The sequence below is a fragment of the Gossypium hirsutum genome, chromosome D12 (genome assembly GCF_007990345.1).
Source record: "Gossypium hirsutum isolate 1008001.06 chromosome D12, Gossypium_hirsutum_v2.1, whole genome shotgun sequence".
NCBI classification, from domain to species: domain Eukaryota; kingdom Viridiplantae; phylum Streptophyta; class Magnoliopsida; order Malvales; family Malvaceae; genus Gossypium; species Gossypium hirsutum.
Window position 1 is genome coordinate 45,533,010 of NC_053448.1, and position 25,946 is coordinate 45,558,955.

At 34.5% G+C, this 25,946-nt stretch overlaps 1 protein-coding gene and 1 long non-coding RNA gene across 3 annotated transcripts; both read right to left on the bottom strand.

The window, feature by feature from the left end:
* Positions 1–223: 223 nt before the first annotated feature.
* On the bottom strand, positions 224–771 carry LOC107947564 (uncharacterized). The gene is made up of 2 exons (XR_001697170.2): positions 664–771; positions 224–394 (listed from the first exon to the last, which is right to left on the bottom strand). It is a non-coding gene; the product is annotated as an uncharacterized lncRNA (long non-coding RNA).
* A 20,918-nt stretch (positions 772–21,689) lies between these two features.
* Positions 21,690–24,203, bottom strand: LOC107946148 (plant UBX domain-containing protein 10). 2 transcript variants are annotated; one of them, XM_016880372.2, is made up of 5 exons: positions 23,881–24,203; positions 23,576–23,781; positions 22,774–23,010; positions 22,142–22,318; positions 21,690–22,064 (listed from the first exon to the last, which is right to left on the bottom strand). In XM_016880372.2, exons 1-5 carry the CDS (start codon positions 24,110–24,112, stop codon positions 21,837–21,839), a joined length of 1,080 nt encoding a protein of 359 aa, XP_016735861.1. In that variant the 5' UTR covers positions 24,113–24,203; the 3' UTR covers positions 21,690–21,836. The 2 variants fall into 2 exon arrangements, with proteins under 2 accessions (XP_016735861.1, XP_016735860.1); XM_016880371.2 differs by having other exon boundaries at positions 23,576–24,201.
* Positions 24,204–25,946: the final 1,743 nt, after the last annotated feature.

Below are 25,946 nucleotides of genomic sequence, written 5' to 3' on the forward strand. Positions count from 1 at the left end.
AAATTAATTAATTTTAATAATGTAATTATTTTTATTTTTATTTTTTTATTATAATTTTCATATGTAATTATTTTTTTAAATCTATATATATATGCATGTATATTTATTTTTTATGTACATACTTATTTTTTTCCAACTAATATTTTTCTCATATTTATACATATACACATTTTTTTTATATTTTGATATTTAGCCCGGGCCCAAATAAATAAGTATAAAAAAATAAAACAACGACCCAATTACATTTGGCCCAATAAGGCCCAAGTCACTAAACCAAACCCTACATCCCAACCTAGCCCTAAGCAGCGGTTAACAGTAGTCGCCCCACGTTCGGCAGTCTCCCAAACCGTCCCACGTCTTCACTGGCACGTCCACTCGCACCACGCCCACATATCTGCAAACCGCAAATAACAGGAAGAGGATGATACACGCAGCAAAATACAAAGGGATTCGGGGTTATAAAAAGGGAAATAGAATCTGTAAAAGGGGTTAGCAAATTTTTGAGAAAAAAATTAAAAAAGAAAATACAAGAGAAATAAAAGATAATTTTGAAGGTGACGGCTTGTTGTTCTTTTCTTCTGTTCTTTTACCATTTTCATTTTACTTTTGTTTTTCTTTTGCTTTCTAAAACAAAAGAGATTAAAGAATGGGAGTAAAGCTTACCAGCGTGGTGTTGTTGGATCCCTTTGTTTCATTACAATCGAAACAGGGGAAGAGTTTTGGGGGAGGAGATACGGCACAATGACAAAGAAAGAAAAATGGTTTTTAGGGTTTGAAAAAGGTTTTTTTTTAATTGATTTTAAAACGGCGCCGTATTTGGTGTACTCGAATGCCTGCGTGGCCCGACCCAGAAACCCGATCAGATCCGCGTGTTTTAAGTAGATGGGTTATTTACGATTTAGGTCCTTCATGTTTTTAAAATCATTTTTTCTTATTTCTTTATTATTTTCAAATTTTTCCATAAAACTTTATTAATGTTTTAATTTAATCCAATAGTGTGCAGTGTTTCTGGGCGGGTTGGAAAATTTCTCTTTTGGTCCCTTATCTATTGCACCTGTTTTAGCTCACTCCTTTTCTTGTTTTTATTTTCAAAATTCGGCTCTCAACTTCTGCTTGACATTTTAATTTGGTCCTTAAATTTTTTTTATTAGCTTATTTTTATTATGTTGTTTTTATTGTTTATTATTATAATTATTATTATATTATTATTGTATGTACAGGTGCGCATATATATGTATGTTAATATATATATATGTATATTATAAATGTTTTAAATATATATATAGTTCATATATTTTATTATTATACCATTTTATTTTTTATAATTTGTATATATCGCACATGCATTATTATTTTATGATATTTATAAATTTTTTTCATATTTTTATAATCCTATATATTTTTCTTTTAAAATATACATGTTCTTACATTATTCAAATTATTATAAATATATGTTCGTATGTTTTTATGTATATCTTTTCATATTTTCATAATTTATTAATATATTATACTTTTATTATTTTTTTAAACGTACGAATATATTTTGTATGTATTTTATTATTATTTTATTTTCATGACTTTTGTATTCATATATATGTATGCACTAACATTTTATAATAATTATGCATTTTTTTTATATTTATTTAATGGTCATATACATACTAGTAGAATCCACTTATATATCATTTATATATATATCATATACATGTATAGTTTAGGTTATTGCATTGACATTTTAGTACCTTTTTTTAAATACATTTTGATTTTGTCAAAACATTTCTTTTATGATTTAAAGATTTTCAAAATAAAAAACGATATTCAAAGTTAGGAATTTTCGAGGAAAATTGAGCCCTAACGTATTGGGTTCTGATTTTCTTCGTTAATTCCGAATAACCGAGAATATTCATTATTTAAAATTTATATACAAAAATTATTTTCGGGAATTCAATATGTTATGCCCTAACGCATTGGGCATGACATATTATTTTCTCGAAATAAAGATTTTCTTCAAAAAATAATTGAAAAGTGATATTCAAAATTCGGGGATTTTGAGAAATTGTACTCTAACGTATTGGGTCTCAATTTCTTCGCATGACTTGAATAATTGGTTATCCTTTTCGGATTTCAACATTTGAGTTTAACAAAATCTTTTTAATTTTCGACACCAAGACATTAGATAATCAATTTGGTACCGATTTTTGGGCGTTACGGGGGTGCTAACCCTTCCTCGTGCGTAACTGACTCACGAACCCGTTTTCTCAAATTTCGTAGACCAGAGTCGTTTTTAAGGTGAGCCGATCACACCTCAATAAAGGATCGGTGGCAACTCCAATTTTTATTTTTTTAAAGTCGACAACTAAATTTTTGTTTTCAAAAAATAGTTTCGACAATAGATATTATTCAATTATTTTTAATCTATATGTATTTTTCTAATGAATATTCTTTTATATTTATATATATACGTACATATCTTTTTTTTATTTTTATTTTTTGTCCTTAAAAATGAAAATACAAACTTATAGTTTCAACACATATGTTATAATATATATATGTATATTTATATATTTTTCTTTATTTTCGTAAATGCATTATATATATTTTGTTATAAATTCTATAGTCCAAAATTTTATATGTAAACTCATGTGTATGTCTTTTATTCTTTATAATTTCATGTATATATTTTGTACCCTTTTTTTCTTTATATTTTTTTTGTTGTTTATTTTCTTCATTTGCTTATTGATGTATGTTTTCATTTATAATTTGTTCATTTGATACTTTACATGTCGTTGTTTTTTATGTACATTAATTTCGTTTATTTCTATGCCATTGTTGTATTTATTATTGTATTTTACACTTAATGTAGCATTACATCATTTTTTTTACTCGATTTTAAAATTTTCAAAATTGAGATAATACTCGTATTTAGGATTTTCAAGGAAATTGAGCCCTAACGTATTGGGTTTCAATTTTCTTCGTTAAATCTAACAATCGAAAATTACTCATTAATCAAAAAATAAAATGAAAAGCTTGTTATCGGGAATTTAATATGTTGTATCCTAACGTATTGGATGTGACGTATTGATTTCTCGAGACAAATTTTTTTTTTAAAAAAATAATAACAAAGGAAATATTCCAAGTTTAGGATTTTGAGAAATTGTGCCCTAACGTATTGGGCCGCGATTTCTTTATAAATCTTAAACAAATGGATATTCTTTTAAATTTTATTACACGAGTATTTTGGACTAATTCATTTTTGAGGAATTAGAATGCTGTGCCCTAACGCATTGGGTGTGACATTTTCTTTCTCCGAAATGATAAGAGTCTTAATAAGTAACGTTTTTTTAAAGTTTTTATTAAGGATCATATTTTTAAATTTTCGACATTAAGACACTAATTAATTAACTAGGTACCAATTTTGGGCGTTACGAGGGTGCTAATCTTTCCTCGTACGTAACCTACTCCCGGATCCATTTTTCTAAAACTCGTAGACCAAAGCTATTTTTTAGGTGATCCAATCACACCTCAATAAAAGATTGGTGGCGACTCCCAATTTTTTTTAAAGTCGTCAACTAATTTTTATTTTTTTCCAAAATAGAAATGGTTTCGACAGCTTGGCGACTCCACTGGGGACTTTTTTTTAAAAAAAAAGAGAGTCGAGCCACAAAGTTGATTAATTTTTGTCTTATAGTCGAGAAAGTATTTTTAAAAAAATTCATGATATCTTTTTGCATTCATGGATTTAAGTATTGTTTGCATTACACATTACATGAGTTGAATGATTTTACCATTTTAAGTGGGAGCGAGAAACTAGTTCTTCGTGAGGTTTTCACCTCCGTGCAGGGTAGTGAACTGCTTCCGGGATACATCCGTACCTATGTCTTCGTGAGATTTTCATCTCCATGCAGCCATAGGGAAATGTATTTCCCTAAACTGAACTTGATCTATATGAGCCTATAATTGGTTAGGATCAAGGAATCTGCTGGTTCGGGTACCTTTACCCTAGAAGCCGAACTTCATATAATGAACCTTAGGAATCCACCCTAGGTAGAACTATACTGAACCCTAGTAGATATCCAATTAGGTGTTTTACTATTTCTTGATTATATTTTATATTGTTATATGACACTGACTTTTTGTGTTTTATTTTGATTGCATGACATGGCATTTCATTTCATCATAAAAGGCATCGGTTCATATTCAGTTGCTAGGTAGAAAGCTTATCATGGAAAAAGGGTTTCTTGATAAAGTGGAGGATAATGCGGCTGTCCGAACTTAGTCTGAAACAACACAGCAAGAAAAGGGTGATAGTTTGGCTGACGGGCATGTATCGAAATTATGGGACTTTACGCACATCATTGTAACTCAAAACAATTTGCAAGAATTGAAAGAAATCTGGGGTCAGTGGAGTGATGAGGTTAGACAGCTATTTTATAATAATTATGGGGATCTGCCTTATTTTCTTGATGTAAAGGAAGACAAGCATTTGTTTCAAGCCCTCGCCCAGTTCTTAAATCCTGCTTACAGCTGCTTTACATTTGGGAATGTCAATTTGGTGCCTACGATAGAGGAATATATGACTTTACTCTGATGTTCAAAGTTTCAAGTGGGCAGGGTCTATTCGAGAGCAGTAAATGTGCCAACCTTTTCAAAGAAGCTGATGAGTATAACAGGAATGAGTGAGCAGTGGGTTGCTGCACGGATTAAGCAAAAGGGGGGTAGTAAATGCGTTCCTTGGAGAAGTTTGAAAGATGCAATTCTAACACACCTAGACGTGAGAAAGAGGTTAGATGTCTTTGCTTTAAGTATATACGGTTTGGTTCTCTTCCCTAAAGCCTTGGGGTATGTGGATGAAGCAGTCACCGATTTATTCGACCGGCTTGATAAGAAGGTTACGTCGATTCTCGCGATTTTGGTAGAAACCTTTAGGTTATTTAGTGCATGCCGAAAAACCGGTAAGGGTAGATTTATTGGAAGTGCACAGCTTCTACTCGCATGGTTTCACGGTCACTTTTGGAAGGTGGATAAGGTTTCGTATCGGGTTTTCTCTAAAAATTATTCACCACTAAAGGAGATAGTAGCTACGCCCAGGAGAGATGACATTTCGGAAGAGAAGTGGATGGTAATTCTTCAAAATCTTTAGGAGGAAGACGTTGAGTGGAGAGCTCTTTGGCTGTTACCAGATGAGATCTTGTATAGGTGCGGTAACTTCGATTGGGTTCCACTGCTTGGAGTTTGGGAAGCTATTGGATATGCCTCATTATTGGTGCTAAGGCAATATAGGTCAAGACAATTTATACCTGCGACCCAAGGGATAGCTGATTGTGAATTTTTGTACAGAGATGGTGGTTATAGAAAGAAAATTCAAGAGATGTCTAGTGCGTGGAAACAGACTCATCGAATGAAGGGGTTAGCTGTAGGTCCGATGATAACTCCTAAGTATAATGAATGGTGGGATAGGAGAATCAATGACAATATACCCAAGGTAAGTCAGGAAAGTCGCCAGTCAATAGAAGAGCATTCGCGAGTCATCCATTCTGAGTTGGAAATCATAAGACAAGATTTTGAGAGAATAAATGCGAATTTAGAAAAAAAGATAGAGCAAATGGAGGAGGAAAAGACGAACTTGAGATTGGACATAGACGTTTAGAAGCTTGAAACTGAGAAATTAAAGAAGGAGAAAAACAAGGCTGAGAAGGAGCTGGGTAGTCTGAAGACGGATTATAAAAAGTTGCGTCTGTCAATGAAAACTGTCGGGCTGGGAAAAAATTCAGAACAGTGGGGAGTAGAAATTCGAGAAGAAAATGACAAAACCGATAGATGGGAACAGAAATTCCAAGAGATGCAGAGGCGAAACAAGACTTTAGAAAAGAATTTGTCAGAAATCCAAAAGGAAAAATGCGAGTTGAAGGATAGGGTGATCGTGTTGGAAGGATGTCTTCGTCAGTATCAAAATCGAAATCCCGCGATAGAGTTGAAAGCAAGCTTGAGCAAGATTGAAGAAATAAAGAAAAGAATCGAAGAGCTAGAAACGGCGCTGCAAAATTTTGAGATCCAGATCAAGTACTTGAAAGTAAATGAAAGTCGTAATAATGAACAACTCCACTACTTTCAGAGTCAAGTTAAGAGCAGAGATCATCTTATGGAGGAAGCTGTGGTCTAGATTCGAGAAGTAGCTAATCATATACAGACTTTGGCTGTACAGGCTGACATGCTGAGTGTGAAGTATAGATTAAAATCGGATCGGGGGCAAGGATTAGCTTTGTTACTTAGGAAGATTAGAGTTTTGGGTACTAGGGCAAAGTCTTATTTGTAATTCACTTTATGTAAAGGAATTTAATTTCTAGTAAAGTTTTCTTAAATGGAATTGAATCAAAATTAACGTCTTTTTGCATTCATTTCATGCATTGCATTGTTTCATATGCATTAAAAAATACATCAAAAGATTCTAATTAATTTAAATCACTCCTCAGTTAATCTGGAAACCAATCAACCTACCAAACACCGTTACGGTACTCGTTCGAAAACTAAAGACATGGATCAAAGGCTAGAACAGTTCTAGAAGGAAATGCAAGATGAGCTTCAACAACAAATGAATGAGCAGGTTGAGAAGATTCAACAAAAAGTGATGGATAAAATGATGGAATCTCAGGGGAGTATGATGGCTAAGTTGACTCAGTTGTTGACTGGAGGAGTTGATAAAGGGAAGGGCTCTGTGCTCAATATTGAAGAAGGAGACAGCGAGGGACCTATTTATCCCCCAGGCCTTACCCCTCAGCAAGTAGAGGTATATCTGCGCAAATCCTCCATCATCATCAAGCCTCAGCAGTCTCAAGACGGTGCTGTAACACCAATAAACTTTCAAGCTAGATTAGGCTCTAACCCCGGAGACAACTTTACTAATCCCGTTATCCCTGACTTCGACGAAACAGTTGAGAAAATGAAGGATGAATTGCCAAAATAGCTCGAAGAAAAGTATAAATGGTTGGAGGAAAAACTTAAAGCGATGGAAAGTACTGAGAGTTACCATAGAATTAACGCTAGAGAATTGAGCTTGGTTTCGGGTTTAGTACTCCCTCACAAATTCAAAATGCCAGAGTTTGAGAAGTACAACAAAACTAGTAGCCCCGAAGCCCATATTACTATGTTTTGCAGAAGGATGACTGGGTATGTTAATAACGACCAGTTGCTGATACATTGCTTCCAGGATAGCCTCACAGAGGCAGCATCCGAGTGGTACAATCAATTGAGCCGTACCCAGATTAATTCATGGAGAGATCTAGCACAGGCATTCAGAAAGCAGTATAATCACGTGACTGACATGGTACCTAATAGAATCACTCTACAGAACATGGAAAAGAAGCCTGGTGAAAGTTTTAGGCAATATGCACATAGATGGAGAGAGGTTACCGTCCAAGTTTAGCCATCTCTTCTAGAAAGAGAGATGACGATGCTTTTTGTTAACACATTGAAGGCCCCATTTATTACTCACATGTTGGGAAGTACTACTAAAAGCTTTTCCAACATAATTATGAATGGTGAAATGATAGAAAATGCTATCAGAAGCGGAAAGATAGATGCGGGAGAAAGTAGCAGAAGGTCAGCATCGAAGAAAAAGGAAAATAAGGTTAATAACGCCAGTTATTCAAAGACGATTATGGTGAATCACCCAAGAATGGTGGCTGTTGACAAACAAAGAACCGACACAAGGCAAAGCAAGGAAAGCCCCAATTTATGCCTATTCCAATGTCGTATAAGGAGTTGTATCAAAAGTTATTCAATGCACACATAGTTTCTCCTTTTTATTTAGAACCTCTATAGCCTCCGTACCCCAAGTGGTACGATGAAACGCACAATGTGATTATCATGCGGGAATCGTAGGGCATTCCATAGAACATTGTACGACGTTCAAAAAGCTGGTTGAAAGACTTGCAAGTATGGACATTGTTAAATTGGATGATTCACCTAAGACAGAGAATCCGTTACCTGATCATAATGGAGTAAACATGATAGGTGGGAGCATGGGAAGAAAAATCAAGGAAGATATTGCAGAAGTGAAAATTCCTTTGAGATGGGTCTGGAGGAAGATGGTAGAAAGGGGATTATTTGTTTCAGAGAGAAGCTTTGAAGGGGTGGAAAACTACTTTGAGTTCCATTATGAGGAGGGACATGAGATTCAAGAATGTACAGAATTCAGAGCTTTGGTTCAAGGCATGATGGATAACAAGGAAATAGAGTTTTACGAAGAAGTTAAGGAGGAAGGGACTATCTGCACATCCGAATCCACGAAGGTTCCAAGAGTAGCGCAACCGGTGGTCATCATTTCATAACCAAAGAATAATGAAGTGAGAATGCCAGTAACACTAAGGATTATAATAAGAAACCTGCAACATTTTCTTACCAAGATAGTAAGAGGGTTTCATGGAACTACGAGTGCAATACAACTGTCCTTGGAAAGGAGAGTGCAAAGGACCAAGGTGTGAGTACCGATCCAGAACCTTTGAAAGGAAAGGCTATAGCAGTGGAACAAAAAAGGAAAGTAGATGAGCCTGTGCTATCTATCAATGAGCCAGTGAAGAAGGAAGAAGCTGTGGAGTTCCTCAAATTTTTGAAGCATAGTGAGTATAATATGGTCGAACAGATGCAAACAATCGGCTCGCACATCCGTACTAGCCTTGCTCTTGAATTCCGAAGTACACCGTAGTGCGTTGATGAAGGTATTGAACGAAACCATGTAGCCAATGATATTTCTGTCAATAAATTGGATCGGTTGGTCAATAATATCAGTGTTGATAACTTCATATTCTTCAACGATGATGAGATACCACCTGGGGGCATAGGGTCTACCAAGGTTTTGCATATCACTACACGATGCAAGGGGTATACTTTGCCAGGAGTATTAATTGACAATGGATCAGCTTTGAATGTGTTACCATTATTCATACTTAACAGGCTTCCCATAGACAGGTCGCACATGAAAACATGTCAAAATATAGTGAGGGCGTTTGATGGTACAGAAAGAAAAGTCATGGAAAGAATTGAGATACCTTTATTGATTGGCCCAACGATTTATGAGGTGGATTTTCTTTTGATGGACATTAAACCCTCCTAAAATTGCTTACTAGGGAGACCACGGATATATTCGGCGGGGGCCGTACCTTCATTGTTACATCAGAAATTAAAGTTGGTGTCAGAAGGTCGTTTGGTGACGATAAATGCTGAAGAGGATATTATAGCGGCCGTATCCAATGAGGCACCGTATGTGGAAACCAATGATGAGGCGATGGAATGTTCCTTTCGATCTCTGGAATTTGTAAATGCAACATTTATTCCTGAAGGGAGTAAAATTTTGGTGCCTAAAATATCCAAAACTACAGAGATGGGTTTACAATTGTTGTTGGGGAAAGGAGCTTTACCCAGAAGAGTATTAGAGAAATACCTTCAAGGGGAGGTTGGGGTTCCGGTGCTAAATGAAAAACAAGACAACTTTGGTTTAGGGTACAAGCCAGATAGAGAACATAGAAGAAAGGAGCTGGAAAGAAGGCAAGAAAGAAGAAGGGCACGTTTAAATGGGGAGGAAGTCAAATAGGAGCCAATGATAATTCCCTACATATCCAAAACCTTCGTGTCTGGGGGTATTATTCATTTTGAGAGAAGGATATCAATTGAGGAAAGCATCGAGGAGACACTGGAAAATGTGCACATCAATGCCATTTGTGAGGGTACAAAGGAAGAAGAAAGTTTGTCAGACATTTGTCCTTATGAGCCTGAGAGTGTTCTAGATAATTGGACTACGGAAGAAATACCTGAAGTCTTTAGAATTGTCTCAGGGTAATATTTAGAACAAACGTATTGTTTTAGCTTAGAAATAACAAGAACTCTTTTGTGAAAAAGGCTTACGTTCAAGCATCGTTATTTTAATAAAACAAATTTTTGCAATTCTTTGAGCAAATATTCTTTATTCTTTCCATACGAGTAAATATTATATAATTACTATCATATTGCACAAATAATTGCACATAAATTCATACATTCTTTTATAACCATATTAGGTCCATATATATCGATGACGTGAATGACGCCGCTGCAAACTCAGAGTTTCCTTTTGAACAAAACATGTGTTTAGAGGGATCGCATGACTTTGAAGGTGACGTAGATTGTGGTTTATCCTTGGACTTGTTAAAGATGGTAGAACAGGAGGAAAAAAAATTCTACCTCACAAGGAAACAATAGAAGTTGTGAGCCTGGAAGAAGGAAAGGAGGTACGAATTGGAACTGAGATTTTCAAAAAAACAAGACGAGACCTCATTGAATTACTCCAAGAATTCAAAGATGTCTTCGCATGGTCATACCAGGATATGGCCGAATTGAGCACTGACATTATGGTACATCGCTTACCTATAAAGGAAGATTGTAAGCCAGTTTAGTAGAAGCTCAGAAGGATGAGGCCTGATATTGCGCTTAAAATAAAAGAGGAAGTCAAGAAGCAGTTTGAAGCTAGGTTTTTACAAGAAGTCAAATATTCTGAATGGGTAGCCAACATCGTTTCAGTCCCGACAAAAGATGGAAAAGTACGAATGTGCGTAGATTACAGAGATTTAAATAGGGCTAGCCCAAAAGACAATTTCCCATTATCGCATATTGACACGTTGGTAAACAATACGATGGGATATTCATTGTTTTCTTTCATGGATGAGTTCTCAGGATATAATCAGATAAAGATGCATCCTGAAGATATGAGAAAGACTACGTTCATTACTTTGTGGGGAACATTCTGCTATAAAGTGATGCCCTTTAGGCTAAAGAATGCGGGAGCAACATATCAAAGAGCCATGGTAGCCTTGTCCCATGACATGATGCACAAGGAGATTGAGGTTTATGTTGATGATATGATTGCCAAATCCAGAACAGAGGAGAAACATGTGCAGGTCCTGAGGAAGTTGTTCCTAAGACTAAGAAAGTTTCAGCTCAAACTCAATCCAACAAAATGCATTTTTGGAGCCAGGTCAGGAAAGTTGTTGGGCTTCGTAGTCAGTGAGAAAGGAATTGAGATTGACCCAGGCAAAGTTAGGGCAATACGGGATTTACCGCCACCACGTACATAGAAAGAAGTTCAAGGTTTCTTAGGAAGACTGAATTATATTGCTCGGTTCATTTCACAGTTGACCGAAAAATGTGACCCCATATTTCGTCTTTTGAAGAAACATAACCCAGGTCTTTGGAATGAAGAATGTCAGGAAGCTTTTGAGAAGATAAAGCAATATTTATCCAAGACTCCAGTACTGTCACCGCTCAGCCCGGATAGACCATTGATTTTGTATCTAACGGTGTTCGACAACTCCATGGGATGTGTGTTGGGTCAGCATGATGAGACTGGAAAGAAAAAAAATGTGTACACTATCTCAGTAAGAAATTTACTGATTGTGAAATGAAATATTCGTCTATCGAAAAATTGTGTTGCGCCTTGATTTGGATGACGAAGAGATTGAGGCAATACTTGCTTTATCATACGACTTGGCTGATTTCAAAATTAGACCCTTTAAAGTATATGATGGAGTCAACGGTGTTGAATGGAAGAATGGCTAGATGGCAAATCTTGCTATCCGAGTTCGATATAGTATATGTGAGTTAGAAGGCCATCAAAGGGAGTGCGATAGCGGATTTCTTGGCTAGTAGAGCTTTAGAAGATTATGAACCATTGGACTTTGACTTCCCAAATAAAGACTTGATGTATGTGACAAGAAAATCAATCTTGGAAGTTAAATTTTGATGGGGCTTCGAATGCGTTAGGCAATGGGATTGGGGCAATCTTGGTATCTCCAAATGGAGATTATCATCCTTTCACCAGCAAGTTGGATTTTGATTGCACCAATAACATGGCTGAATATGAAGCTTGTATCATGGGTATCCGAGCGGCCATAGAACAGAAAGTCAAGACACCAGAAGTATATGGAGACTCAGCATTGGTAATATACCAACTAAAATGGGAATGGGAAACGAGAGACCCCAAGTTGATCCGTTATCGGAGATTGGTTCTGGAATTGATTGAAGAGTTTGACAACATTACCTTTTACTATCTTCTACGGGAAGAAAATCAGATGGCTAATGCTCTTGCTACTTTACCCTCCATGATTGAAGTGAATAAATTAGAGGATATGAAGCCCATTCAAATTAGTATTTATGAGATCCCGACTCACTGCTACAATATCGAATAAGTGGAGAATGATAATCGCCTTTGGTACCAAGATATATTGCTATATGTGAAGAATCACGAATATCCTGATCAGGCAACAAAGAATGATAAGAGGACATTGAGGAGGTTAGCTATTGATTATGTCCTAGATGGAGAGATTCTATATAAAAAGGGAAATGATCGAGTACTGTTGAGATGCGTGGATGATGTGGAGGCTAAGGAAATTTTAGAAGAAATCCATGAGGGTATTTGTGCAACACATGCCAATGGATTCACCATGGCTAGACAGATGATGAGATTCGGATATTACTGGTCCTCCATGGAAGGAGATTGCATCAACTATGCCAAGAAGTGCCACAAATGCCAAATTTATGGGGATAAAATGCACGCACCTCCTTCACCTCTTCATGTTATGACTTCTCCGTGGCCTTTTTCCATGTGGGGAATGGATGTCATTGGGCCAATATCGCCAAAGGCTTCTAATGGACATCATTTCATTTTCGTGGTTATTGACAACTTCACTAAGTAGGTAGAAGCAGCCTCATATGCTAATGTTACGAAGTCAGCAGTCAGTAAGTTTTTGAAAAAAGAGATCATGTGTCTATATGGACAACGCACTGAATTTGAATAACAGCATGAATTTGAATAACAGCACCATAATTTATCACTGTATCATCCAAAAATGAATGGTGCAGTAGAGGCGGCCAACAAAAATATCAAGAAAATTGTGGCGAAAATGGCTGAAACTTACAAGGATTGGCATGAGAAGTTACCATTCGCTCTTCTTGCTTACCGAACATCTATCAGGACTTCTACTAGAGCAACACCTTTTTTTTTAGTTTATGGGATGGAAGTAGTCCTACCCATTGAAGTCAAAATTTTTTCTCTCCGGGTATTGGCTGAATTAAAATTGGATGAGGCCGAATGGATCCAATCTCGGTATGATCAGTTGAACTTGATAGAAGAGAAAAGACTAAAAGCTATTCGTCATGGTCAAATGTATCAGAAGCAAATGATGCGAGCTTATAACAAAAAGGTTCGTTCCAGAGAATTTCATAAGGGGGACTTGGTGTCGAAAAAGATCCTCCATTTACAAAAAGATTTCAGAGAGAAATGGATGTCAAACTAGAAAGGACCTTATGTTGTAAAAAAGGCTTTTTCTAGAGGTGCTTTGATTTTAGGTGAAATGGATGGTAAAAACTTTCCAAATCCTGTAAATTCAGATTCAGTTAAAAAATATTTCACTTGAAGGAAAAGAAGGAATCAAAGTGAAAACCCGCAAAAGGCGCTTTGGATCAAAAAAAATAGAGAGGCCAAGGTGAAAACCCGCAAAGGCGCCTTGAGACCAAAGGGGATTTGAGTTGAAAACCCGAAAAGGGCAGCCCAAACATTGATCAGATTGGGGCATGTGGTGATCTTGCTATACCCAAATCGATAGGAAAAGGATATGCGACGTCTTGGGGCATCGACAAAGTACTGTGGATCTTCTAAACACATGTTAAATTCAAAACGATTCTTAGTTTGCACAGAGAAGTTCAAGCTGTGATATCCAAGGCACCTAGCCTTCATATTACTTATACAAAATTTGTTTGTTCTTGTAATACTTTATTCTTCATTGTTCTTGAATATCTTTTCCTTTTCAAGACACTTGCTATCAATAAATTCCTTTTCTATTTTTCGAGTTATGCCCTAGTCATTATTTTTAAAAACATGTCGCATTAGAATAATGATTGATGGACTAATAAACTTTTACAAAAGAAGTTTTGCATATTACTCCGGGAATTTCTAAATAATTTAGTAACCTGAAACAGGACTATTATCTAGAACGCACCAAGTTTAAAAGTTTAAAAGCCTAAGAAGGAAAAGTTTAAATTAAGACTGATTTTTCAGATTTGGTTTTCTAAATATCGAATGAGATGGCAAGAAGTCTTGATTGGTGACAAAGCTTCAATCACCAAAGAGTAGGAAGCAGTCCCCTATGGAAAGAGAACTCTTCATTTGTGCATGAGCATTTGGTATGACACCCTGGGAATAGTGTAAAAGAGTTTTATGATCTGCATCCTTGAATTGTGATAGGATAAGATTGAGGAAAAGCCATATATTTCTACCCTTGGATTACAGTGGGAGAAAATGATAACGAATTTTATGTCCCAGTGGATTGAATCTAGAAGATTACAGTGGGGGCAATCTGTGGGTATTTCTTTGGAAATACCGGTCAATAAAATGGCATTCTGACGTGTCAAAGTTAAAACCTTAATGAACAGCGAGCAATGAAAACCTAAGCATTAAAAAGGATCATTCTTAAAAAAAACACTTGGCATTCATGCAAACATCAGTCATACATGTCTAGTTAGGAGTATTTGATTCATTCTGATCATGACACCCTAATCTCTAGGCATAATTAGGTTCATAAAATGCATTATATAGGTCATGTTCCCCAGACAACAGATCAGTGAAAATAGCAGATCTTGCTTTCCTATACCGGCAGCGAAGCAGATCAAAGACACCGGCCTTGCCTCCCTGGGCAGCAGTGGAGTAGGTTGAAAGTAGCAGATCTTGCCTTCCTGTATTGATAGTGAAACAGATCGAAGACATCAGTGTTGCCTCCCTAGGTTGCAGTGGAGCAGACTGAAGATAGCAGATCTTGTCCTCTTGTACCAGCAGCGAAGCAAATCAAAGATCACAGCGAGTCTTATCTCCCTGAAGTTGCAGTGGAGAAGACTCAAGAAAGCAAGTCTTATCCCCCTGAAATTGCAGTGGGGTAGACTAAATAAACAAATCCTATCTCCCCAAATTTGTAGTGGAGTGGATTAGAAGGATAGATCTTGTCTCTCTGAAATTACAGTAGAGCAGGTCATATCAAATTCATCTTTAAGTTGCAGCAGATCTTGTCTTCATGTATTGGCGTGAAGTAGATCGAAGATAGCAGGTCCGGTCTTCCTATATTGGTAGGAAGTAGATCGAAGATGCAGATCTTGTCTTCCCATACTGGTGGCGAAGTAGATCGAAGAAAGCAGATCTTATCTTCATGTATTGGCATGAAGTAGATCGAAGATAGCAGATCCTGTCTTCCTATATTGGTAGGAAGTGGATCGAAGATCTTGTCTTCCCATATTGGTGGCGAAGTAGATCAAAGAAAGTAGATATTTTCTTTATGTATTGGCGTGAAGTAGATTGAAGATAGCAGATCCTGTCTTCCTATATTGGTAGCGAAGTGGATCGAAGATGCAAATATTGTCTTCCCATACTGGTGGCGAAGTAGATCGAAGAAAGCAGATCTTGTCTTCATGTATTGGCATGAAGTAGATCGAAGATAGCAGATCCTGTCTTCCTATATTGGTAGGAAGTGGATCGAAGATCTTGTCTTCCCATATTGCTGGCGAAGTAGATCAAAGAAAGTAGATCTTGTCTTCATGTATTGGCGTGAAGTAGATCGAAAATAGCAGATCTTGTATTCCTATATTGGTAGCGAAGTGGATCGAAGATGCAGGTCTTGTCTTCCCATACTGGTGGCGAAGTAGATCGAAGAAAGCAGATCTTGTCTTCATGTATTGGCATGAAGTAGATCGAAGATAGCAAATCCTATCTTCCTATATTAGTAGGAAGTAGATCGAAGATCTTGTCTTCCCATACTGGTGGCGAAGTAGATCGAAGAAAACAGATCTTGTCTTCATGTATTGGCGTGAAGTAGATCGAAGATAGCAGATCCTGTCTTCCTATATTGGTAGGAAGTGGATCTAAGATCTTGTCTTTCCATATTGGTGGCGAAGTAGATCAAAGAAAGCAGATCTTGTTTTCATGTATTGGCGTGAAGTAGATCGAAGATAGTAGATCCTGTCTTCCTATATTGGTAGCGAAGTGGATCGAAGATGCAAATCTTGTCTTCATGTATTGGCGTGAAATAGATCGAAGAAATCAAATCATGTTTTCCTATATTAGTAGCAAAGTGGATTGAAGATAGCAGATCTTGTTTTCATGTATTGGCATGAAGTAGATCGAAGAAAGCAAATCCTATCTTCCTATATTGGTAGCGAAGTAGATTGAAGATAGCAGATCTTATCTTCCCATACTGGTGGCGAAGTAGATCGAAGAAAATAGATCTTGTCTTCATGTATTGGCATGAAGTAGATCAAGGATAACAGATCTTACCTTCCTGTACTGGCAGTGAAGTAGATCAAAAATAGCATATCATATCCAGTCTTATCCTCCTGAAGTTGCAGTGAGGCAGACTGAAGACGACAAATCTTATCTCCCTGAAGTTGCAGTGGAGCAAATTAGAGCCAATAATCCTATCTCCTTGAAGTTGCAGTGGAGTGGATTAAAAATCACAGATCTTATCTCTCTGAAGTTGCAGAGAGTAGATCGCATCTAGTCTTATCTCCATGAAGTTGTAGTGGAGAAGATTAAAGAAAGCAAATATACACATCCTATCACCCTGGCATTGCAGTGGAATGGATTGAAACACTAGTTCCTATACCTCTGAAGATACAGGCTACTTAAGGAAGAAGAGTACCAAGGGTTAGCACAACCGGGAAAAATTTGGCATTTTTAAAGTCTTTGCTCCGTTCCTGTTACATGATAATGAGCAAAGAGGGGCAACTGTACATGCCAGATTTTGCCCGGGTCTAAAAGACCCCCATTACAGATAGGCCTATATGGCTCAATTAATAAAACAAATAGTGGCTCAAACCCAATTACAACGAAATAGGCTCAAATACAATGGCCCGAAAAAATATATCAGAAACCCTAGGGTTTCTAAATCATCTGCGCCGCAACCACCTAGACCGTTTGCGCCGCAGCCGAATCTTCACCTGCAAGGAATGAACACAGAGAAGGAAACAAAATCAAGGATTTGCAAATCAAAGATATCAATAGATTTCTTTCTTTCTTTTTTTATTATTATTATGGCTATAAAAGGCCATCGAATACACTGTAACTAGGACCGGATCCGAAAATCAATAAAAAACGATTATTTACACAGCAAATACAAACAGAGAATTCAATATTGAGAGAATAGAAATCGATCCAAAGGTCTATATTTTTTCTCTTTACTTTACTTTTACTGTTTTTTTATTTGCATTCAAATAAATATAAATACAAAACGAAGTAAAACAACCTGTATTCGAGTCCCAACCGCCGTTTGGAAGGCCGAGGTCCGTCTCCGAGGACAGACGACTAGAAGCCGAAAGGTTTCTATGGATTTTCTAGGGTTTCTTCGTTGATTTTAGGAGTTTTTAGCCCGGATTAGGGTTTAAAAGGGCCGAAAGAGCCTAATAGGGAATTTTTCCCTTTATGTAATTCGCGCATTTAAATTAGTCCTTTAGGCTTTATTTATTTACGGATTTACCCTAGATTTTTTATTTGCAGTTCAATTTAGTCTTTTTTTATACTTATCTTAAAATTAATTAATTTTAATAACGTAATTATTTTTATTTTTATTTTTTATTATAATTTTCATATGTAAATTTTTTAAATCTATATATATACATGTATATTTATTTTTTATGTACATACTTATTTTTTTTTCCAACTAATATTTTTCTCATATTTATACATATAAACATTTTTTATATTTTGATAATATAGATATTATTTAATTATTTTTAATCTATATGTATATATTTTATATGTACACGTATATATATGTACTTTTCTAATGAATATTCTTTTATATTTATATATATACGTACATATCTTTTTTTTTTATTTTTTTTCCTTAAAAATGAAAATACAAACTTATAGTTTCAACACATATGTTATAATATATATATGTATATTTATATATTTTTTCTTTATTTTCATAAATGCATTATATATATTTTGTTATAAATTCTATAGTCCAAAATTTTATATGTAAACTCATGTGTATGTCTTTTATTCTTTATAATTTCATGTATATATTTTGTACCCTTTTTTCTCTTTATATTTTTTGTTGTTGTTTATTTTGTTCATTTGCTTATTGATATATGTTTTCATTTATAATTTGTTCATTTGATACGTTACATGTCGTTGTTTTTTATGTACATTAATTTCGTTTATTTCTATGCCATTGTTGTATTTATTATTGTATTTTACTCTTAATGTAGCATTAAATCATTTTTTACTCGATTTTAAAATTTTCAAAATTGAGATAATACTCGTATTTAGGATTTTCAAGGAAATTGAGCCCTAACGTATTGGGTTTCAATTTTCTTCGTTAAATCTAACAATCGAGAATTGCTCATTAATCAAAAAATAAAATGAAAAGCTTGTTGTCAGGAACTTAATATGTTGTATTCTAACATATTGGATGTGACGTATTGATTTCTCGAGACAAAGATTTTTTTTTTAAAAAAATAATAACAAAGGAAATATTCCAAGTTTAGGATTTTGAGAAATTGTGCCCTAACGTATTGGGCCGCGATTTCTTTATAAATCTTAAACAAATGAATATTCTTTTAAATTTTATTGCACGAGTATTTTGGACTAATTCATTTTTGAGGAATTAGAATGTTGTGCCCTAACGCATTGGGTGTGACATTTTCTTTCTCCGAAATGATAAGAGTCTTAATAAGTAACATTTTTTTAAGTTTTTATTAAGGATCATATTTTTAAATTTTCGACATTAAGACACTAATTAATTAACTAGGTACCAATTTTGGGCGTTACGAGGGTGCTAATCCTTCCTCGTACATAACCGACTCCCGGATCCATTTTTCTAAAACTCGTAGACCAAAGCTATTTTTTAGGTGATCCAATCACATCTCAATAAAAGATTGGTGGCGACTCCCAATTTTTGTTTTTTTAAAGTCGACAACTAATTGTTGTTTTTTTTCCAAAATAGAAATGGTTTCAACATTAATAAGGAGTTCTTATGTCATGTTACCGAAGGTCTCGTTTCACTATGTGAATCAATAATAAGTGAATCAATGAATGAAAAGTGGAAAAAATGAAGGTTAACTCCCTTTTTTTTTGTTCATGTTAAACCAATCATTGATCTTATACTTTGTGTTATTAATACAATCTAGTTTCTTTTTATAATATCTAATTATTTCTAATAAATATTTATATAATAGATTAAATTTATCTAATTTATTTCTATATCAAATAGAGTGGCGATTAAAATGAATGATTTACTGAGTATAAATTGTGAATAAAAAATGAAAAATCATAAAAGATGGAAAAAGCTTTCGGCTCTAGTCATTCCATTATATTGGCACTTTCTTTTATTTCCCTGGGATTGTAGTTCAATTGGTCAGAGCATCGCCCTATCAAGGCGAAAGTTGTGGGTTTGAGCCCCGTCAGTCTCGACAGATAAAATTTTATAAATGCATCAATTGATCCCTCTATTTTTTGTCAAAGGGGATACAAATGAAAGAATTTCATTCCCAACGATATCTTTATCTTCTTTTTTTCCCTTCTCTTTTTTGTTGGGATTTATTTAGAAACTATTTGTAAACGGTGAAAGTGGAAAAACAGTCAGATGATTGGACAAGGAAGGCGATAGATTATTGAAAAGAAAGGACAGAAATATATATATTAATAAAGGAAATGAATTCTTTTGATTGGACCAGACATCACATTTTGTATTCAGTGTAGATAAAAGATGATATTTTTACCTATTATTAATCATTGTTGAATTTAGCATCGTTTAATGACACCAATTCAATTAAGTACATGAATGTTAAATTTATAATAAATAATTAAATTATGTTGGTTAAGGAAACTTTTTATATTAAAAATATATTTATAAAAGATTAATTTAACAATTGAATCATAAGTGGAGTTGATGTAGATCTCTAAATTTAATAAATTAGTAAGAGAACACATTTTTTTTAAGTAAAAACAAGAAAATAATTTGTCCTTCGTCCTTCTAACCAAATTGTGACTAGAGACAATGATAATAAGACGGTTTCTTACCACATCCTTAAGAAGTTGTATTTAAGAACGTGGATAATAGAAAAATAAATAAGGTGAATTTTTCAATCTTAAAAACAAATAAACAAGGTGAATTACTCAACTTATATAATTGAATCTCTAATTAAATGAATATTCAATCTTGTAAGATAAAATTATAACCAACCATAAATAAGAGTTTTATTCACAATATTTCTAGTAATTAAATATAAAACTCTTTTAAATAATAGAAGTTATAAACTAAGATAAATATCTAAACTCCTACTTGAATCCGTATAAAGAGTGGTAATGTACTTGTTTATAAATCTTCATCAAATGTGAGTTCAGTCCCGAGACTAGATCTGTCTATGGGTCGAGTCACTCGGCCTGTTCGAAAAGTGAGAGGGTTTAGATAAAAATATAGGCCCAAAAAATAGGTTTGGGCAAAAAATAAGGCTCGCTTAAAAAATAGATTGAGCCTTAAGTAAGGTTTTTTTGGTCTGGTTTGACCTGAATTTGCAAAAAAAAAAATGTTGTTTTATTGCTATTTTTCCATTGTTTTGCTATTGTTTTCCCACTATTTTGATACCATTACACTATTATATTGCTATTATTTTGTTGTTATTGTTTGGATATTGTATAACTCTTGTTTTATTGTTAATTTTGCTACTATTTTAGAGACATTTGGTTGTTAAATTACATTGTTATTTAAATATAAATACTTTTTTTTAAATTATTGTCAATTTTTTGGGAAACATTTATTTTAATGTTTTTAGTGTTGTTGATGTATTATATTTTTAAATTTTTTATATAAAAAATAAAATAAAAAAATTTAATACGGACCAAGCTGGGTTTAGCATCTATAATTCGGGCCTATCAAACAGGTCTAGAATTTTGTTAGGGCCTGACCCATGGACAGGTCTACCCAGACATTTAGTTTTTTTTAGGCATGATGATTTATTTGGCCCTCCAACTTAAAAAGAAAAATCATTTTATCCCTCCATTTAATTTTTCGTCTATTTTGTCCCTTGAACTTGTATTGTTTGTCAAATCATCCCAAAATATATGGAAAATTTAATATTTGTTAACTTTCCTAATGTATGCCACGTTAGAAATTAATTAAGTTTTTAAAAATTAAAAAATATTTTTGTAATTTTCATACTTTTTAAATAATTTTAAATTTTTGAAAAATGATTTTTGTAATTTTTTGAATTTTAAATGTAAAAAAAATTAATTAATTATTGGTATGGCATCAACGTGGCATCAGCGTGTATGCCACGCTAGTAAAGTTAACATTTTGAGTGATTTGATAAACAATGCAAATTTAAGGGGTAAAAGAGACGAAAAATAAATAAAGTGCTAAAATAACATTTTTTTTATAAAATTAGAGGGCCAAATAAGACATTATGTCTTTTTTTTAAGTAGTGGTTTTTTGTTATTTTATTTAAATATTTCATATAAAAGTAATAAAACACAAAAAAACTATTATAATAATATTTATTATTTTAAAAATAATTTAAGTAATTTTTCTTATTAATTTAATATCAAGTTATCAAACTCAATAAAATCTTTTTTAGTAAATATATATTTATAAAGAGTGGATAAGTAGTTAATGATTAGATGGTGAAGAAAATATTATGTATAATATATGGATGACATGCTAAACATATACATATAGGATTAGTCCACATCTGCTAATAAATTTATATATTTGCGTACATATGGAACTTTCGAGCATCATCATCATCAATTAATTAGTAGTACAAAGCTGTCAAAGAAGCTCCACGAACAGGCTTGCTCTAGGATGTAGACCAGCATCTTTCAAAGTCATTCCCATTTGATCAAAACTATATACTCTTCTTGGGAAGCTTGATATTAATCTATAATTTGCAATTCCGGGTAGTCCTAATGAATCTATGTATCTGTAAATTGAGAGGATCTTATCTGTGCAAGAAAAGTTGTGCTCTCTTCTTTCACCACCGGGAAAACGAATCAATATCTGAAAATTCAACAAGTGTGTTAATGTTAAGAACCAAGTTTGTCTAATGAAGACAATTAATTGGTTGTAATGAGCACCTGAGTATCTTTCCCATGAGTAATTGTTTCTTTGTACTGAGCTTCTCCAACAGATGAGCTCTGCCTTGGTTTACCTAGTTGTTTCTCTCTATGCATCTGTCGGGGGTTCTGATAATTTGTTTGATTTGAAGCTTCTATTGGTTTTTGAGCTCTTGCATTCCTAAGATTTTCCTTTTCCTAGAAGGAAAAACACATTGCTCTTGTTAATCATGTTTAGTAGATTCAGGGTAAATGTCAGATACATGCATGTATTCCACAAGAAAACATCAATTTTTTGGTAAGTTCATATACGTATTTAGGGTAGACGCAATAGGAGGGGATAGGCAGGGACCTTAATACATGGTACAATTGTATCCCCTGAAATTATAAATTATTGGTTGTCTCTTTAGAAAATATATAGTCATAAGTTAATATAGTCTTAAAATATATATATAATTCAACCTTGACCACCAAAAAAGTTTCTGGTTTGTCCCAAAAATTTAGGGTATGTACCATATACTCGCATGAATTAATGAGATGAACAAATATTGAATATAGATAGTTCAATAAAAATGAAGAATCAAATAACACTAATTTCAAAGATTTTGTTTGACAAAAACATGGGAAACAAACCAAATAGAGTAGGCACACACTTGGTCTCTCTGTAAAGCAACAAAATATGCAGCATCTTGTTCTTCTCGCAACTGACGGTCAGCCCTCAACTTTTCTTGCTCCTTAGCCCTAGCCTTTATCCTTTCCTCTTCCTTAATCCTTGCTCTCATATGTTCTTCCTCCCTTCCTCTTACAGTAGTGCCAAAAGCTGACCCTTGCTCTTCCATTGTCCTTTGTAGAATCTCAACCAATTCAGCTGGATCAATCGGGCCCTCCATCTAAAGCAAAAACAAGGTAAAGGTAGAGACAAGAAAAGTTCATACTTATTATCATCGTTGTCAACAATATTGAGAGTATTAGGGAGCAAATACGGGGCAGGGGCTTTGGCCCCCTGATTTAATGGAAAAATTGTTTTATGACCCATCCCCAAACTTTAAATATTCAATTCAGTCTTTTTTAACCTTTTATTTAATGAAAAAACATTATAATTTTAGTTTTTCTGAAAAATTAATAGTTTAAGTTAAAGCATTTTTAATACAACATGTTTAGCTTTGTCCTCCCCAATTTTATAATCTTTCCTAAACAAAATTTCTTGATGAGATCAAATATTATCATTTCGATTTTTTCATTATCCTAAATCCCATCCCTCATTAATTTTTTTATTACTTGTCTATTCATATAATTAGTTGCAAATAAGTCCAAGAATGAATGGAAAATCACGGACTTCTTTCATAAATGTAAACCTTTTATTGATAATCGGATTAAACGATAAGAATGCCTGTGGTTTAACCTAACAAAAAACTTATGAAATGAAACTAGTTCTAGACCCAGTGTTAAACCAACCTGTTGCAGCACTGCTATGTTGTTGCCCGCAGCTGGGGCAATTACTGCACAGAAAGGGAAGCTAGCAGGCTGTAGAGTTGCAGCCATTTGTAAACCTTCTCCTCTATCTGCGATTGCTCCCCAGCACACAAAATTTGCGTCAAGAAATTGAACTACCAACTCTGAACTCAAAGTCCTCGAACAAAATGAGGGAGTGAAGGGATGTTCTGGGGAGTGTAGATACATGAACATTAGCTTGTGCTCATCCTCTGCTATCTTTAGAGCCTGCATAAAACTACATGCATAGAAAAATGGATGTGTGGTACCATATTGCTGTTCAAAACTAACCAAAAAAGCCCAGTCTTCGGGAACAACTGGGGGGTGTAGTAGTTGTGGATGTTGCAACTGTAATTCCGATGGCTGGTATTGGTTTCTTCTACCCATTACCCTTGAAAACCCTCCAAATATGCATTTGGGAAGGCATACCATCCGACAAAAAAACCCATTGCAAGAGGGTTGGTCCCTTGCTTTCGCGCTACCTCTTATTGTCAAGGACATATCTCCACCACAATAAATTCAAAACACGAGAGGAAGAAGAAAGAAAGACTTAACAACCTTCATACTTGCAGTTTGCTTACAAGAATGTTGTAGACTGATGAGATTGAAATTTATAGAATTTCTTGTCTTGCAAGTTGTTGATATTCCCTTGGGGAATAAAAGTGAGACTGAATGTCAAGATCATCGTAGTCGAACATTAATTAAAGTACTTAAAAGAGCATCGATTCATATTTGTCTACCATTTATACCAAAGTAGAAGAGGATGCTTTGCTTGTAATAGATCCACCATTAATTTTAAAAGAAGATGCGCCATTTATGTAAAACAAAATAAAGTAGCCTGACCACACTGACAATAATATTCTATCATGCAATGATATCATTTATGATTTCATTTACTCATTTACTCTCTTTTATTTACTCTCTTTTCTTTTCAATTATTATTTCAACTTTTTTTAATAAAATTACCATCTAACTTTTTTTTAAATTAAATTTAGGGTAAATTACACTAACAGTCACTCAACTTTTAAAAAATAACAAATTAATCACTAACGTTATCGAAAAGTGATAAATTAGTCACACATTAATATTTTTCGTTATAGGTCTAATGGGACAGGTGACATGGCTAGTTAACTATTTGATGTGGCCAGTTAACTTGCCACGTTGAACGAGGCAACGTTGAGTGATTATTTTTTTCGTCCTTCCTTTTTCATTTTTAATAAATGGCCCAATATTTTTACTTTTTGCATAAATGACCCAATATGTTTATACTTCTTCTCCATCCCAACAATCTCACTGTCGCCACCTCCGCCACAACCATCTTTGGTGTCACCATTGTTGGCGTCCAAACCACCATCCTAACCTTTTTTTTTCTTTTTCAACCCCTCCAATAGAGGAGCCATCACGGTTGGGATCCGAATGCTTTTTTTTCTGCTACCCAAAGTCATTAACTCTAAAAAAACCAGATCGAAATGGGATTGGAGACAATTTGGGGTCAAACTATCAATACCCACAACCAAACCGGTGAGGAGAAAATCCTTCAAAGCAACATTCAAACGATTCAAGAACTAAAACGACTTAGATTTGTCAATAACTTCATAGGATATGATGATATAAACAAAAGGGTCGTCGATTAAGCTAAATAACACTAACTCCATTGCCAACATTATCAAATTGTATAAAACAAAATTAGAAGCAAAATAAGGGGAACATCTAGACAAACCAAACAATCGATTGAACCCATGATTTTCGAGAACAAAGGAAACGGTTCCTCCAAAGGGACAACCAAATGTTGACAAGTGCAATTCTGGGTTAGGTCAGTGATTAGCAAGATCCCAAATTCGAAATCGGACTGGGTATTGTAGCAAAGGATCTTGTTTTGTTCCTAAACGGTCGAGATGGTGCATTTGGCCAGATACAGCGAAGAAAAGCTCTCAACCGTTCTCATCATCGAAATTGTTCTTTGTGAAGCTTGCCCCATTGTTGTCGCCGTAATCCACAACCTTATGCTGCTGTTGAACCACTCTCGAATTTTTCTCTTCTTCTCCTCCTCCTCTTCCTCTTCCTCTTCTTCTTCTTCCTCTTCTTCTTTTTCTTCTTCTTTTTCTTCTTCTTCTTCTTTTTCTTTTATTGCCCAGCCCAACTAGAGTTTTAAATTGGGGTGGTTTACACAGTGGGATGACAAGTTAGATTTTCGTTATGTGTGTAACGGAAAATGGTTAGTAGCACTGATTTATTATTTTTTGAAAGTTACGTGACTATTTTGTCATTAAGATCAAAATTGAGTGGATGTTGGTGTAATTTACCCTTAAATTTATTATTTAAAATCTTGGTGTCA

Excerpts from the sequence above, each read along its gene's own strand:
- LOC107946148 (XM_016880371.2), bottom strand. The coding sequence starts at position 24,112 with ATGTCCTTGACAATAAGAGGTAGCGCGAAAGCAAGGGACCAACCCTCT. Across the intron at positions 23,011-23,575 it reads ACATAGCAGTGCTGCAACAG|ATGGAGGGCCCGATTGATCC; the intron begins GTTGGTTTAACA and ends TTTTTGCTTTAG. Across the intron at positions 22,065-22,141 it reads CTCATGGGAAAGATACTCAG|ATATTGATTCGTTTTCCCGG; the intron begins GTGCTCATTACA and ends TTGAATTTTCAG.